The following is a 15,366-nucleotide window of genomic DNA, read 5'->3' on the forward strand; positions in this document are numbered from 1 at the left end:
TTATCATATTAGTATGGATTAGTATGTTATTAATTTGTATTAGTTTGTATCATTATGTTATTAATTTGTATTAGTATATATTAGTATGTTATAAGTTAATGTAAGTGTGCTATTAATATGTTTTAGTATGTTATTAGTATGTAAAAGTCTGTTACCAGTATTTATTAGTATTTATTAGTATGTTATTAGTATTTATAAGTATGTTATAAGCTTGTGTTAGTATGTTATTAATATGTTAAGGATGTTATTAGAATGTATACGTATTAGTTTATATTGATAAAAAAGTACGACATACATAGTAGTAACCTAAATTATAAACCATTTACTTGACTGCGATTTAAGTGTTACCGGTAATGGGAAGCGACTCTTTTATGTTCAAGGTAACGAGCGTATATGCGTTACTTCCCTTGGTACGAATACCATAGCGTTTATAATGTTTGCCTAAAACACATTTTATTCTGAATACGTTGGATACTATATTTTTAAGGGCACCTAGCAGAACCTATGGGGGGGGGGAGGGGGCGCATCCGGCGCCTCAAATCGTCTCAATTTACCTTTTATTGTAATATAGGAGCACAAATGTTAAAAATGGGGTAGTACCCAAATATCTCCCTGCTGACACTTAAAGCTGAATAAATTTCGGTTCTAAGGGAGGGGCGCAAGTCTCAAGATCACGCCCCTAGGTTACGCCACCTCAAATCTCTTTATTGCAACATGCACAAAAGTGATGTGCACATAGTCTAGGCGGCCTCCATTTCTCCATTTCGCACGGGACCAGCTTTCAGTAACGTTTTAGATGTCAATTATCGTTGTGATTTTCGGAACTGATGAGGATGAGGTCCACTCCCCCATAGCCTCTAGGCTTTGGTTTAATCAGTATTTATTTTTATAACAAATAAACATTTACAACATACACATATAATATATAGAATTGAGGAGAAAGCCATTGGCTTGTATGAAACCTCGTTTCTATTTTCTGTAAACAATACTATAAATAAATGAATTAGTTCCAGCAAAACACGTATATAATGTGTAAATTGGTATATCGATAGTTAGAGAAAATGAAATAATGAATTATTAAATATGTTTAACATATGAGAAACTATATATGTCAGTATAAATCTGGTTGGAGAGATAATAAGTAAAATTTAAGAAGCTAATCCATTGACAAAGATAGTTGCGGATATAGAAGCTTACTAGTGCAATTGAAATCAGATTATCATGTTACAAAATTACATATTTATTATACAAAATGTATGTGATCGCATTGCAAATGTACTGTAGTGAACTGCTGCAGTATTTCTAGTTGAAGTAACATGATGGGGCTCTGTTTGTTATTGTAGTCAAATATTGAGACAATAGGTAAAAAGGGAAAGTGAGAAGAAGATAGAAAGTAAGGTAGTAAGGTCGCCCAGCCCAAAGGTTCTAGGCTTTAACACTGCATGGAAGGAGCGGCTGGGCAAAGCCACTTTCTGTGAAACGTTATTTTTCAGCGTCGTAGAGGGAATGTCCCAGAGAGATTTTGAAATAATATGTGTAAGTGTAAATATAAACATTCACTTTATTGAGAATGCTGTTCAGTTGTGAATGAGCACATATTCAATACCAAAACCGATGAAGCGCAATTGTGCAATACTTTATAGTTAGATATTCAACCATTTGAAATTAAATCACACAACTTCTATAAACTGATTTTTTTTGGCTCTGACGGGTAGCAGATATGATTTCACCACGCTCAATTACAAAGGAGGAAAACCACAAATTTCAAAGACTTTATTCAGATAACAAATTCTGAACCATTAACCAAAACCTTTTCAAGTAACACAATACGTGGGTAAACGAGCATTTAATTGGAACATAACTTTAAATGGCTCTATTTTGAGCTTACTGTGATATTTCAGACAAAAGAAAGCATTGATTGATTTTAATTCAGCAATCATTTAAATTCCACTAGTAACTGGGTATAAACATGTCAGTATTTTGCATCGGGCTTGGCTTGCCTACATATATTCTATTACCATCATTGAACCTGATGTCTATATAATGATAGCAAATTAAACCACACCAGAAAGCCTAAGTTGCGCCGGTGAAACAATTTAATAATGACCCCATCCCCCATAGAATAATGACCAGGGTGCTACTACAAACATATGTACAATACAATACATTACATAACACTTATCTTCAGCGGGGTGGAGCTGGTGAGTATTTTTCTTCATTTCGAGAGCCAATAATTCTGTATGGAAGAATGAAAGGGTGATGACCAGTCATTTATATATAGAGGTCATACACTGTTTGTAACACAGACAACAGCTTAAACACAATATATTTAGAATGTAAAAGCAAATTATATTAAGTTCCTGCTTGGAGTCACATCGTGTCCCGTAGTGCTAAAACAGGCAATATCTACTAAATTTTAAATCGCGATAATTGTTTTTAATCATTGTTCCTGTCGTTTGAATGCATGTACCTTATCTTGTTTAAATGCAAAGAAGCAGAAATAACATGAGTCGAACCTCGTTGGCTCGAACTCGTTTGGCTCGATTTTCTTGTTGGCTCGAACTATATGTCAAGGACCGATTTCTAAATACAGAAGGAAAGCATTCCTGCTTGGTTCGGATTCCTCGAGGCGCGAGGTAGTTCGAGCCAACGGGGTTCGACTATATCTCCTTTTAAGAACTTCATAGTATACATAATAATGTACGTAAAATTTGATATACTGCTGTCGTTCATCAAAGTCCAACACTAAAACAAAACATGTGCCAGTACACATTTAATTCTTAGTAATGGCCAGTTTATATAGCACTCATTATGACATTCAATTTACAGCACATTATTTTATACATATATCCGAACGTATCTTATCCTTACAAGTGTGATCGAAATTAATGATCGAGTGATCACTCCAGAATATCGGTTAATTGTGCTCTTGATTGACTCCGTTTTCGTGGCAGCTTACACCAGCGCGAGAAATGACTTGAATCATTAGAAAGGAAGACAAAACGCTGTTCGCCAATACGGGATTTAGCCCTCTCAACAACTTCTTCCGGGGAAAACACCTCGTATCGCGGTGGCTGGTATTGCAGTACACTGCAACTGCCGTCGAACCGTATGGTTATCGCTTCTTCAATTATCTTTCTGTACGTAAGAAATCCGCGAAAAGCGTAATGCGCAATGCTGACTTTGACTGATGATCTATCAACGCCCTTCATTTTCAAAACGACTGCCTCGTGGTGTAAAAGGTAATACGTATATCTGATGACGTCACCAATTTTTACGTCATCTGCTGACAATATTGGTTTGACGCTCACGCTCAGGAGACCTTTGTTCATCTCATTACAACTACTACATATGAAGTGGTTTTCGAACAGTTTGGCATTGCACATTCTTTCATCGCTTATTCCACGAAAACCACTGCTTAGAAAAAGTTTCAGCACCATCCGAACTTTCACTACTTGTATGCTGAATGGCTTGTCGGTAACGCAATACGTCGCAAAATGTTCACAGTTATTTCGAAAAACATTGTAGCTGAAATTGCGTGTTTGTTTTTGATTTTGATAATATTCTCTTGCCCGTTCTGCTACCTCTGTCTTTGTAAACTTGCGATTTTGATAAACAACAACATTAATTCTATCGTTTGCGAAATCTAGCGTCTTCTCAGTTTCCTCGATAAAAGCTTTCCCCCCGAAAAAAGACCCAGAACTTGCCCCTGCAGGTGTATTCGTTGCTTCAATGATATTGATCTGGTTTGTACCAAGCTTTTGTGTCACAATTGCGTGGTGATCATACACTGTTCCTGAAATTGTAATATGATCTCCAACATCAATATCATCATATTCGAAAATGGGCACAGCTTTAACGCATTCTGCACACTTCCCGAACTCTTCAGGTTCTTCAATCTCTTCAACAGTTGAATAACGCGCTGGTCCACGATTGTCACCGGAAATCCGGTTTGTGTGCAACAGGTTTCTTTCATCGATTATCGATTTCACATCTCTGGGTCTTTGTTGACATTCATTTGTGTGTTTTGACCTTAGCTCCACTTCGGCTTCCATCGCTCGTTTTTCAACCCGTGGTTGCCCTCCGCAGAATAATTTACCTGAAAAATATTTAATCTCAAAATAACATTCTTGTAGTTTTTCAAAGCGTGAACTCCAAAGTCTGAACATAGCAGCTCAACGGGCAAACGATCCAGTGTGACAAAGACAGATACCTATTGGTCCTACACCACTTACCAACTTTCATTTCCAATTCATATCTAAAGGTTAAGAATATTTCGGGATGATATATTTATTGAATGTGGAGTGTACGTTTCTTAGCTGCCCGCTGAGCGGATTCGTTGTGTTTCAGTATATAGTAAAATAAGTATATATCATGTATTTCCAATACGGATCGGAAAATCCGACCCGAGGGCACGTACGTAAGCCTGTTTTGATGCTTGTGGAGTTACCGGCCACGCAGCTTGCCCGAGGGTCGGGTTTGTCGATCCCGACCGGAAGAACGTGATGGGTATTTTTCTTGCATATCTAAAATTATCAGTTTGTGGAAAAATTGACGTATAAAATGCATTTTTGTACATATCACCAAAAAGCGCGTGCGACGTTGTTTACTGACGTCATAAAGCGCAGTAATTTTAAATGACTATTGACGTCAAATATTTCCCCTAAAATCGCGTTTTTACGATTTTTTATTTTATAATTTTAATTAAAAGTCTTGCATAATTATATATTTCTTTGCGCGTTATTGAAATGACACAATATACTTTTCATAAACCATATAATAAAAGAAATAAGAAGTGGCGCGTTGTTGCGCGTGACTCATCTTACGGCTTACGGGGGGGATGTAAGACGGATTTTTCTCCCACCTCAGATAAGTAGATCCCATGGGCGAAGATAAAATGCCCGTATGGAACTCCTTTTTTATGGTCACCACATTGTGATTACCTCCCTTGTTGAAGACTGTCGTCAGTAGCATCATGGAAACCTTGTCTTGTGGCAATATTTAGAACGCTAGTTAATTATTTCTTGCTTCGAATGTCACCATAACATATTTTTCACGCACCATTCAAGAAATAATGCTTCACTCTCCTTTAGGACTATTTAAAGACCGATTTGACTATTATTCGGAATCACTGCGCGCATATCCATGACAACCACAAATTATCTCATATCCATACGCAATTATATTTAGTAAGTACAAAAGAGTTCCAGCAAAAACACATTTTTACTTAATTATTTTTAACTGAGGTGGGAGAAAAAGCATCTACCATAGCCTCTCTTGTAAGATAAGTTCATTCCGACCATCGCGCAGGGTGTGACGCTCGGGTCGGTATGAACCTATCTTACACTCTCGGCCATGGAAGATACTTATATTCCAGCACCGGTCACATGACCGGAAACACACGTCCGGTATGCAAGAAAAAGCTGTCCGTTGTAGTATCGTACTACGATTGGTTCCGCCGTGAAGGCAAACTTTTGCTGGACTGTATGAATAAAGGGATCATCTTAAAATAAAGCGTAAAAGGCAATATCGTAAGCTCAGTTGTTTAAGCTCAATATTTATAAAGTGTCGCGGAACTGCAAAATCGAACAAACTTTACCAACACTGACTTATTATAAACCTCTTATAGTTTCGAAAATAGAATAACTACTTCGAAATATTTATCGAAAAGAAAACAACCCTACGATACGTGCGTTAGAATGATTACCACCTAAACCCCTTAAGGATATACAAACAAATTAACTAAACCTTTTTTCGGTTTAAGGGGCAAAATTCAACTATACATGATCCGAACAAATTTCTACGCTTATGGGCTGTTTTTAACACATGTAGCATCATGTTTACTGTTAACTGCTATAACACTATTGGGAAATGTGTTTGCACAACGATTATCAACAAAGTTGACCAAAACCAATTTAATCTTGACACCATACTCTTTCTAAACCTGAATAAGGCGAGGCTTTCTTAACTTTATATCCATGTTACACATTAAATTTCTTAAACGAAGAAAAACAACTTATTTGTCCATTTCAGTATATTTATTTTTGTTCATTTACATTTAAACGGTTTGGAATGTTTGGCGAGACTCCCCTTTCACATATATAAATATCTGGGCCAAATTGACCACAGCACAAATTATTTAGGCCCAAATGGCCATAGCGCAAAAAACTAATTTGGGCCCACTTGACCCAAAATGAATTTTGAATAAAATGGTCCGAAAAAGGCCAACTGGTCATCTGCCAAACTTTGGCGTCTTCCATGGCGACCTACCCCAAAGCCTCGGGTTGAAAATAAGCAATTAATTATTGCACTGCAATCACTTATTGCAGCAGTTAAACAATACAATTTAGTTCAGTTCAGCAAATATGCAAATTAGTATCAAATATCAATTACAAGTATTCATTCTTTAGCAAATGTAAGTGAATTCCGTCACGGAAAAGCAATGTTCGGAAAGCACTTTAAAATGGTTATTGATAAATTTGCTTAAAATTTGGATAGAAAGGTGCTGCCGAGCGCCAATGTGAAGCGAAGATAATCTGAGCTGAACTCCCCAAAGAACAAATTTGGGGCGGCAGCACAAGGGGAGCCTCGCCTTCTTGATACGAGGTGGTAGCTTTCAATATGATCAGCATTATTCTACTAAGCAGCAGTTCGTATATGACTGTTATATTTCAGGCAAAGTGAGTTTAGCTAAGCGTGTTTCTGATACAAATTGCCAAATTCTGGTTGAATAACTCGTTGCCATCGTCTGATAAATGGACGCCATCTTGCAATAGATACTTGGTTGAAATATTGTGGGCCAAGAAGCACCCCCTTTCATTGAAATGTATTTTTTGCAGAAGCTGTTCATGCGCCTTTTAGCGTTATACATAGCAATGCGATTTTTGGAATAGCGCCATGTTAATCTAGGTAAAATTTGCGAGAACACAACTATGGTACCAGGTAAGATGTTGCCAATATTATCTACCAGCATCTTAAAATGCTTTATAAACTCAGAAATTTTTATCTTCCCAATATCATTCCCGCCGCAATGCATACTGATCATGGCTGGTGGTTGGCACATGTTTACGCGTTTCAGAAGGTTAATCTTTCTTTCCATTTCCTTAATGCCTAAGCCCCCGTAACCCTGCCACCACAACTTGCATGACTCCATTTTCAACTTAGGATCAGACATCCACGCATGCATGAACGCGTTCCTGACGATGGATGACCCCACAACCCATATGTGCTTAGTTGAACATAAATATGAAAGAATATACAAATAAACTTAAAAATTGTTTCCGATCAATTGAAAGTAATCAACGGTATGAGAGAAATGATCAAATCGTAGGTACTGCGAATTCTAATGAAACAGTATACTATTAAAACCCATTAAATTTCTTCACATGCCAGATAGTAGTGCAGCCTAACGGAACGGCGGTTATTACTACACACTAAATTAAAACGTTAATTTAAACAAGGCAACGACTGTGTGTTGCCGGTTTTGATGTATGATTTATTGACTTTATCGGAGTATGGCATTCCTTTAATTTGTCAACGTTAACTTCGCTGTCACTGTTGTAGAAACAAATGCATACATTACATAATGAACAGTTTAGACTACATATGGCCAACATTTTTAAGTGGTTATTTTGCTTTTGTTCCCAAGGGGAAGAGACGCCTGTCTCCAACACTGCATGTTCTTTAACCCCCCTCCCCCTCCCTCCATGAGGGTTTTATTGAACCTGTTCATTGAAAGCAGTGCCAACGTGTGTTGTGAATCTTTACAAATATAATGGGGACCGTTGTATTATCAACTAATAAAGCAATACTACTATGAGGACAACAACAATCAGAGGGTAAAAATGTATAACTTTCCTTAAATCACCACATTACTTGTAAATATCACCTCAGTCAATTAATATGTATCCAAGTCGATGTAATTGCTACATTATCGCAACCAGAATCAGCAAGAGATTTCAACAGAGATTACAGGAAGTATACCAGACTTCACCTATTTGAGATTGCACACAAGAAAACTCGTCAACAATACGACCTATTCAGTGTTCACCAAGACACAAATAAATGATCAAACAACATGAAATTAAATTTGATACAAGCTGAACATACCTGCTTTCCTTTAATACACGTCAAGCAATGGCAAATCCCTAACACTGTGAACAGGACAATCCTACTAAGATTATTGTTTTTATCATACTTAACAACAACATGTTTATCTAAAGCCAATATCTTGTTTGATGAGAAAGCTATGGTAGGTTTATGAAGACTTCAGATTACCTGCTGGCGTGTTTTTTTCGTTCAAATGAAGGTGTACGTGTCGATATAAATAAGAATAATAAACATTCATATTTATGTAGACAGGTGCGTTCATTATCGATCATTATTAACCCCCGATATAGGTAGCAGACATTTTTAGGTCTTGCATCTTTCTGACTGTTTACTTCTACAATTAATGCTGCACCGCCTTGAAATAAGTCGTGCCCTTCCACATTTGTTCCGGGAATGGCATTTCTTTCTTTTGTCTTTTAGATATCATTTATTGCCGTCATTCAAATTTTTTTCGTCCTACTATGAGGACAACAACAATCAGAGGGTAAAAATGTATAACTTTCCTTAAATCATCACATTACTTGTAAATATCACCTCAGTCAATTAATATGTATCCAAGTCGATGTAATTGCTACATTATCGCAACCAGAATCAGCAAGAGATTTCAACAGAGATTACAGGAAGTATACCAGACTTCACCTATTTGAGATTGCACACAAGAAAACTCGTCAACAATACGACCTATTCAGTGTTCACCAAGACACAAATAAATGATCAAACAACATGAAATTAAATTTGATACAAGCTGAACATACCTGCTTTCCTTTAATACACGTCAAGCAATGGCAAATCCCTAACACTGTGAACAGGACAATTCTACATGGATGTGAAGCTAGCAGTCTAGCAGTCTGGCAGTACAGCAGTGGGGAAATATTACTATGTGGAAAGGTGTACACTGAATTTCTTTGAACAAAAATGAAAGTGAAAACTTATTCTTTCGCCCCAAGTATGTATTGACGTAATTAATGAATAGATCAGTAATGTCTGAATTTGACTGCGAATTGCTGTCACTTCTATCTCTTGTCACTTATGGCATTTAAACACAATTTAAGTCGTGATGGCGACACGGCGGAGTCAAGCCATAATGCAGCCAATGGGCGCGGGCAGACATTGATAAACTCAAATAAACAAACGCAATAGTCATTCTGTGTTTGACCGCCGTTGAGGTAACGTCAAGCAGTACACCAGAAATCGTCGTTTGAGGGCTAAGAACTAGATTCTTAACCTTCTGGCAGTTAAGTATTGAACACATTCATTGCGATTTGTGGGCTAGAAAGGCACCAGAAGCTTGGTCTCTATAGGGCTTCATAGTGTTCCAGTTTAAGTTGCCAGATACATAGATTATTGTGATATAGTCTGGTGAACAGAACTGGTGGCTTGGAACTCTAGGAGCCAAATACTTGGTATCTTCGTTAGTCACAGAGCATTTCGATCTGTGTGCTGGCAAAGATTCAGTCTTTATCGCCAATATACAATCTCCCGTAAGAGAAGGTCAATTATAATTCAAGTGATTGAAGTTGATTTAAAGCAATAAGAAATCTTTGAACCCTGATTATTTGGTTGATTATGATTTCACTTACCAATCATTTTTCAATCATTTGATTCAATCATAAGGCAAAGTTGCATGAGAAAAATAATATACAAGAGTGGTCCATATAAGCTCTAAGATACCGATTGACACACAGCCAGCACATTACGCTACTAAAGAAGAAGAAACACTACCCTGAGGACTACAACAGTCAGTGATTTAAATTGTATTACTTCCCTTAAATCATTCATAACATGACATATAATGAATATCAGTCAATAAACATGTTAAATACCACTTGTATATCGCAGCAACTCCAAAGAATACAGCAGGAATTACAAGCACAGCCCCAGCATCAAATTATTTAACTATGCATACAACACAGAATGTCATCAATAAGACATTCAATTTTACCAAAGTACCAAAAGGATAATATTTAAACTGCATATAAAAGTGTTTGTTTCAGGCTGTATATATCAGTTTCCCTTTAATACGTACAAAGACTTTGTAAATCACCAAACTTGAAAACATGACAAATCTACTCAAATTATTCCACGACCCCATTTACGAATATATCCCATGCAACGGCCTTGTTTGGCGAGAATGCGACAATGGGTTTATCTACACTTCATATTACATACAGCAGACATTGTCGTTCAAATGGAGGTCTACGTCACTTAGAGGTAAGAAAATAAACATAATTTATAATTGTTTACCTTTGCCCTCATTACAGATCATTATGTTTTCCGCATAGGGGTAGAAGAGATTATGTTTTCTGGTCATTCGTTTTTCTGTCTGTCTGTCTGTCTGTCTGTCTGGATGGATGGATGGATGGCTGGATCGATGCGCGCGAAACCTTTAAAACCGTACGAGAGATTTTGATGAAATTTCACAAGACGATAAGTACCAAGCTTACTTGTGCATTAAGATCGGCACCTTCCACTCATGTAATTTTTCACGGAGTTGTGGCCCTTTGAGTGTTCACATTTAGTACATAGCACGTACCATCCAGCACATGACTGCATGGATTCATTTCCGCCTTGTTACAATGACCCATCATTATGAGAAGATATACTCCATTTGGCCTGGGAACGGCCCCTCTTTCAATCTTCTATTTTATCTCAACTAATCTTTCGGCCATAAAGTATTCCCGGCGCCCTATTGAGGATACCCCACCCACCTCTTAAGATTTTTAATTTCTCCTTTACACTGCAAGGGGTGAACGGTTGGGTCAAGCAATCATATAACCGCTATACGCGGTCAGAGATTTTAAATTCATATTTACGCTTATATTTCGTTTCCTAAGATAAATGCATATTATTTCATACTTTTTTCCGCTGCATTTTTCGAACATTAAAAAAGAATTGTCCTAGACAAAATTTGCAAACAATAAATGTAAATACACTGAACGTTTAAGGATTGCGGTTCAGCTGTGTATGAACACATTTGATCAGTGAACGGGAAATCATCTAACTGCCCGTTTTTCACTGACCTATAGTTTTTAGATACAACTATGAACCGCAATTTGACACAATTAAATCCCTAATCAAACCACTCACCACTTCAAACTGGATAATTCGGCACTGACATATTGCAAAAATGATTACTCAATGGTGTGTGATTTTAAACACAGGCTAGACATGCTGGATCTACTTGATCTACTTTTTAATGTTTACATTTTCTCAGCATTGTTTGTCCTCGTACGCCGGATATTGTCATTTCACCGTATACACAGTGGTGACGTTTCGTAGGAGAAACGCAACTTTCTTCTTTCGTTGTTTAGTGTTTAGTACACAAGAGGAACTTTCTTCTCATAAATAGTGTTGGTGGTCGTGAAGCACTAAATGTCAGTGTTATTTCGCATGCAAATTGGTCAGTTGTCTATGAAATGTAAAGGGATTTTTTTTAGTAGTCTGTGACCTAAAATTGAACCTATATATAAAATAGAATGTACTTACGGTTCGACATACATCTGGCTGTGATCAAAGTATTCCGGCGGTATTCAATGTTCCTTACTTAAGTCATTTTCCTTTATGTATTAACTGGTCATAAGATGAAATGATTTAATAATTCCTAAAAACTTTATTTTTATTATTTTTATGGAATATAAATACATGTACTTTTAAGTTGAAACAAACCCTTGCACATCATTTGTTTATTGCAGACTATGAACATTTTTCGGAAATCGACGGAAGTTAAAAAACGATTTAACTTAAATTAAGATAAATTAATAACAGTCCAGAACATTAACAAATTATGTTCATGAATAACACGGCTTATTCTCCACTGTGTGTATACCACATGATAAAAAATTGTCATAAATGCTACGTCGGAAGGCAATATTTTGCTTCGAATGAAAATCTTACAGAAATATTACTCCACTATTTATTCACCTATTTAAATGAAACATGGCGCTGTCTGCGACTCTTACAGAGCTCAGTATTTGAGAGTTTTATTGAAAGCCTAGTTTCACTGTCAAAAAACTATTTTGGAAAAAGGTTTGTCGAAGTGTTTGATGAAACTAATCACCTTATCAAACTCCGGTAATAAAACGATGGCGGGGCTTAAAGCGACATAGACTGCGCTTTGTTACATTTAAAATGGTAAAGTAATACACACAATGTTCTCAGTAAAGACTAGTTGATAGAACACTCATTATGTAATTCACTTTACAGAACTTTGTTATACACCTCTGAACATATCTTTTCCCTACAATTTCGATCGAGATAAAGCAAGCAGTCACAGGTCAAACTTTAAATTTGGAGTTTGATCGAACGATCATTCCAAAATTTTACTGTGCTCTTGACTGACATCAGCAACCTTTACATTATTTGATAATAAAATCGGTTTGACGCTTACGCTCTGGAGACGTTTGTTCATCTTCATCTTCACGTCCGTTTGCTAACGATGCACACGACACAGAACGTCAACAATAACACATATTCAGTGTTACCGAAATACAAGCTGCACTTACCGGTCTATTTTAATGCGATCATAGCATTTGCAAATCACTCAACAGGGTAATTCTATTAAGAGTATTCTGCATACATCCAAGGCTTTTGATAGAGTTTGGCACTGCGGTCTTATTTTTAAACTTTAATAGTATGGAGTTACCGGTAATATAATCAACTGGATATCACATTACTTACAAAATCAAAGTCAACGAGTGTTAATTTGGCAAATTCTTTTCTCAGATTAAACTCATTACAGCAGGTATACCACATGGCTCTGTTTTGGGCCCTCTAGTCTTTCTTATATATATATACGTTAATGACATTGCTGAAACACGTGAAAGTACAACTAGACTTTTTGCGATGATAGTTCCCTTTCTGTCCCGTCAGCTAGCACAGACCATATGGAGAACACTATAAATGCTGCCATGCAAACCATTTCTGACTGGTCAAGACAATGGCTTGTCAAAAACTCAAGCAATGTTTGTGCTCTATGAAAAAAGCCGCGCCCACATCTTATATTTAATTCAACAGCACTTAGTGATTTTAACACACACACACAAACACCTAAGGGTCGCTTTAAGTTCGATGAAACCTTGCATCAGCATATCAAAAACATTATTACTTCTGCTAAGAAGGTTCTTGGTTCAATGCAAGCTCATAAATTTAAACTTCGAAAAACTCTCAATCAAATTTACCTTCCTACTTAAGACCAATCCTCCAATATACTTCAGGATATGGGAATATTGTACTGAATATGAAAAAGAAACACTCGAGGAACTTCAATATGAGGCAGCGAAAATTGTTCCGGGTCTTACACGGTCTGTTGTCAATGCAAACTTGATTAAAGAAACTGTTTGGAATTCCTTATCGGATAGAAAAATAATGGAGGAACTCGTCGAAGTTTATAAATATAATTGTGGAGAAGTACCATATTACCTATCGCAGCTCTGGTTACAGTAAATGATTCTTGCCCTGGTAATCTATGAAACAGTGAAAATCTAGGTACGCTTAATACGAGACGAGACTTCAGTCGTTCAACAGTTCCTCTCGCAATGTCATTGCGCAAAGGACTCGATGTAGACACCATACACTTGCTTTCACTGTCGTTTTTCTAGCAAAATGTACAGCTCTTACTTATTTTGACACACACACACACACACACAACACTAAGGAGTCGCTCTAAGTTCTGACAGAACCTGGCAACAACATATCGAAAACATTATTACTACTGGAAAGAAAGTTTTTGGTTCGATGTTCACACAAGACAATCGCCTTCACTCTTGTCTCAACAAAGGTTTAAGGGACCATCTTTATTTGTCTTTGGAGTACGTCGCTGGTCGGTGTATCATGCAGAAGAAATAACTGCAGGGATCTTGATTCAGACTTGTTTAATTATCACCTCATATACTATGTTTAATGTTGTCACTGTAATGCTGAAGAAAATGTCGGCACCATTTCTTCTTACCATGCACAGTCGGAAGGCAGATACTTTTTCAGTTCACTCGACAAGTTCATCCTCTGAGCACTAACAAAATACTTTTCGGATCTTCTAATATCTCTTATGGTGATAATGTTGTTATATTTACGGAAGTGCATCACTTTATAAACGGTAGAGCAATCGTTTCTTTAACACTCCATAGTAATCCGTTTTCTCTTTCTTCCCCCCGCCCTCTCTCTCTCTCTCTCTCTCTCTCTCTCTCTCTCTCTCTCTCTCCAATTTTATTTCTTACACAAAGCTGAATTTCTACTTTTCTATTATTTTTATTGCATTATACAATCAATTACTTAGAAACCACTTTCTTGTAGTTATAGATAATATTATTCTCATTCCTATGGATATGGATACTACATACCTTCATGAAAATATAACATTTGGTTTTATAGTCTATGTGACAACGTAATCAATTTGCTTTTCATGTGACGTTTTTGGAAAGGGACGTAACTGATGTTGGAAAAACCCGTAGCCCAATCCCTTTCCATGCCCTTTCTGCATGAACGTAAGCTTTGTTGCATTGCACTGTTTCGGTATCTTTGTTGTTTTCTTCATCATATGTTGTGTAAATAAATTGTCATGCAATACAATATATTTAAATTAAAATAGACAATAAATCTAAACATCAATATTTAAAGCTGCACTCTAACAGATTGACCATCTTAACAACTTTTTTTATTTTTTGTCTTCGAAAGAGCAAATTTTTGCGTAAATATCTGCAAACCAAGACTGCTGGCAAAAAATCAGATCGTAGATTTTCATATTTCCGTTCGAAAATTAATTATTTATGGCTTAAACCGTTACTAACGGTTTAAGAAAAACGCATAAAACATCAATTATTGGACTTAAATATAAAAATCTCCGATCTGATTTTTTGTCAGCAGTCTTAAATAACTGGCTTCCATGGATTTTCGCAAAAAATTGGCTCGTTCCAAGACAAAAATAAAAGAAGTTCAATCTGTGAGAGTACAGCTATAAGTAGACAAATTCCCTCTTTACAGAGTTCCCAATAGGAGGAGTAGACATTTTGATTTTGTGCTGACCCTCTGTCTGTTTGTCCGTCCGTCCGGATGGATAAATGTGCGCAAAATCTGCTGAAATCACGGAAATCAGAAGTAGCAAGCATTTACATCGACATGATCCACTCTTGTATTTTTCACAGAGTTATGGCCCGTTGATATGTTTTCATTTAGTTCACTGCCCGCAATATCCGGAACATGATTTTCTGAATATATTTCAACCTTGGCACGGTTACTCAGGTTACATAAAACGTGTTCCAATCG

At 36.7% G+C, this 15,366-nt stretch overlaps 1 protein-coding gene across 3 annotated transcripts in view; it reads right to left on the minus strand.

The window, feature by feature from the left end:
• Nucleotides 1-1,758: 1,758 nt before the first annotated feature.
• LOC128213444 (uncharacterized) overlaps nt 1,759-15,366 on the minus strand; it is a 33,353-nt gene continuing 19,745 nt past the window's right edge. The window contains exons 1-2 of one of the 3 annotated variants that reach the window (XM_052919140.1): nt 8,865-8,992; nt 1,759-4,099 (exon numbers count right to left, since the gene is read on the minus strand). In XM_052919140.1, the coding sequence (XP_052775100.1) occupies nt 2,901-4,055 (1,155 nt within the window). In that variant the 5' untranslated portion in view covers nt 4,056-4,099; nt 8,865-8,992 and the 3' untranslated portion in view covers nt 1,759-2,900. Of the gene's footprint in view, nt 4,100-8,109; nt 8,260-8,864; nt 8,993-15,366 lie in introns of those variants that run through there. The other 2 variants (XM_052919139.1, XM_052919141.1) reach the window with 2 other exon arrangements.

Source organism: Mya arenaria, chromosome 13 (assembly GCF_026914265.1).
Source record: "Mya arenaria isolate MELC-2E11 chromosome 13, ASM2691426v1".
Lineage (NCBI taxonomy): Eukaryota > Metazoa > Mollusca > Bivalvia > Myida > Myidae > Mya > Mya arenaria.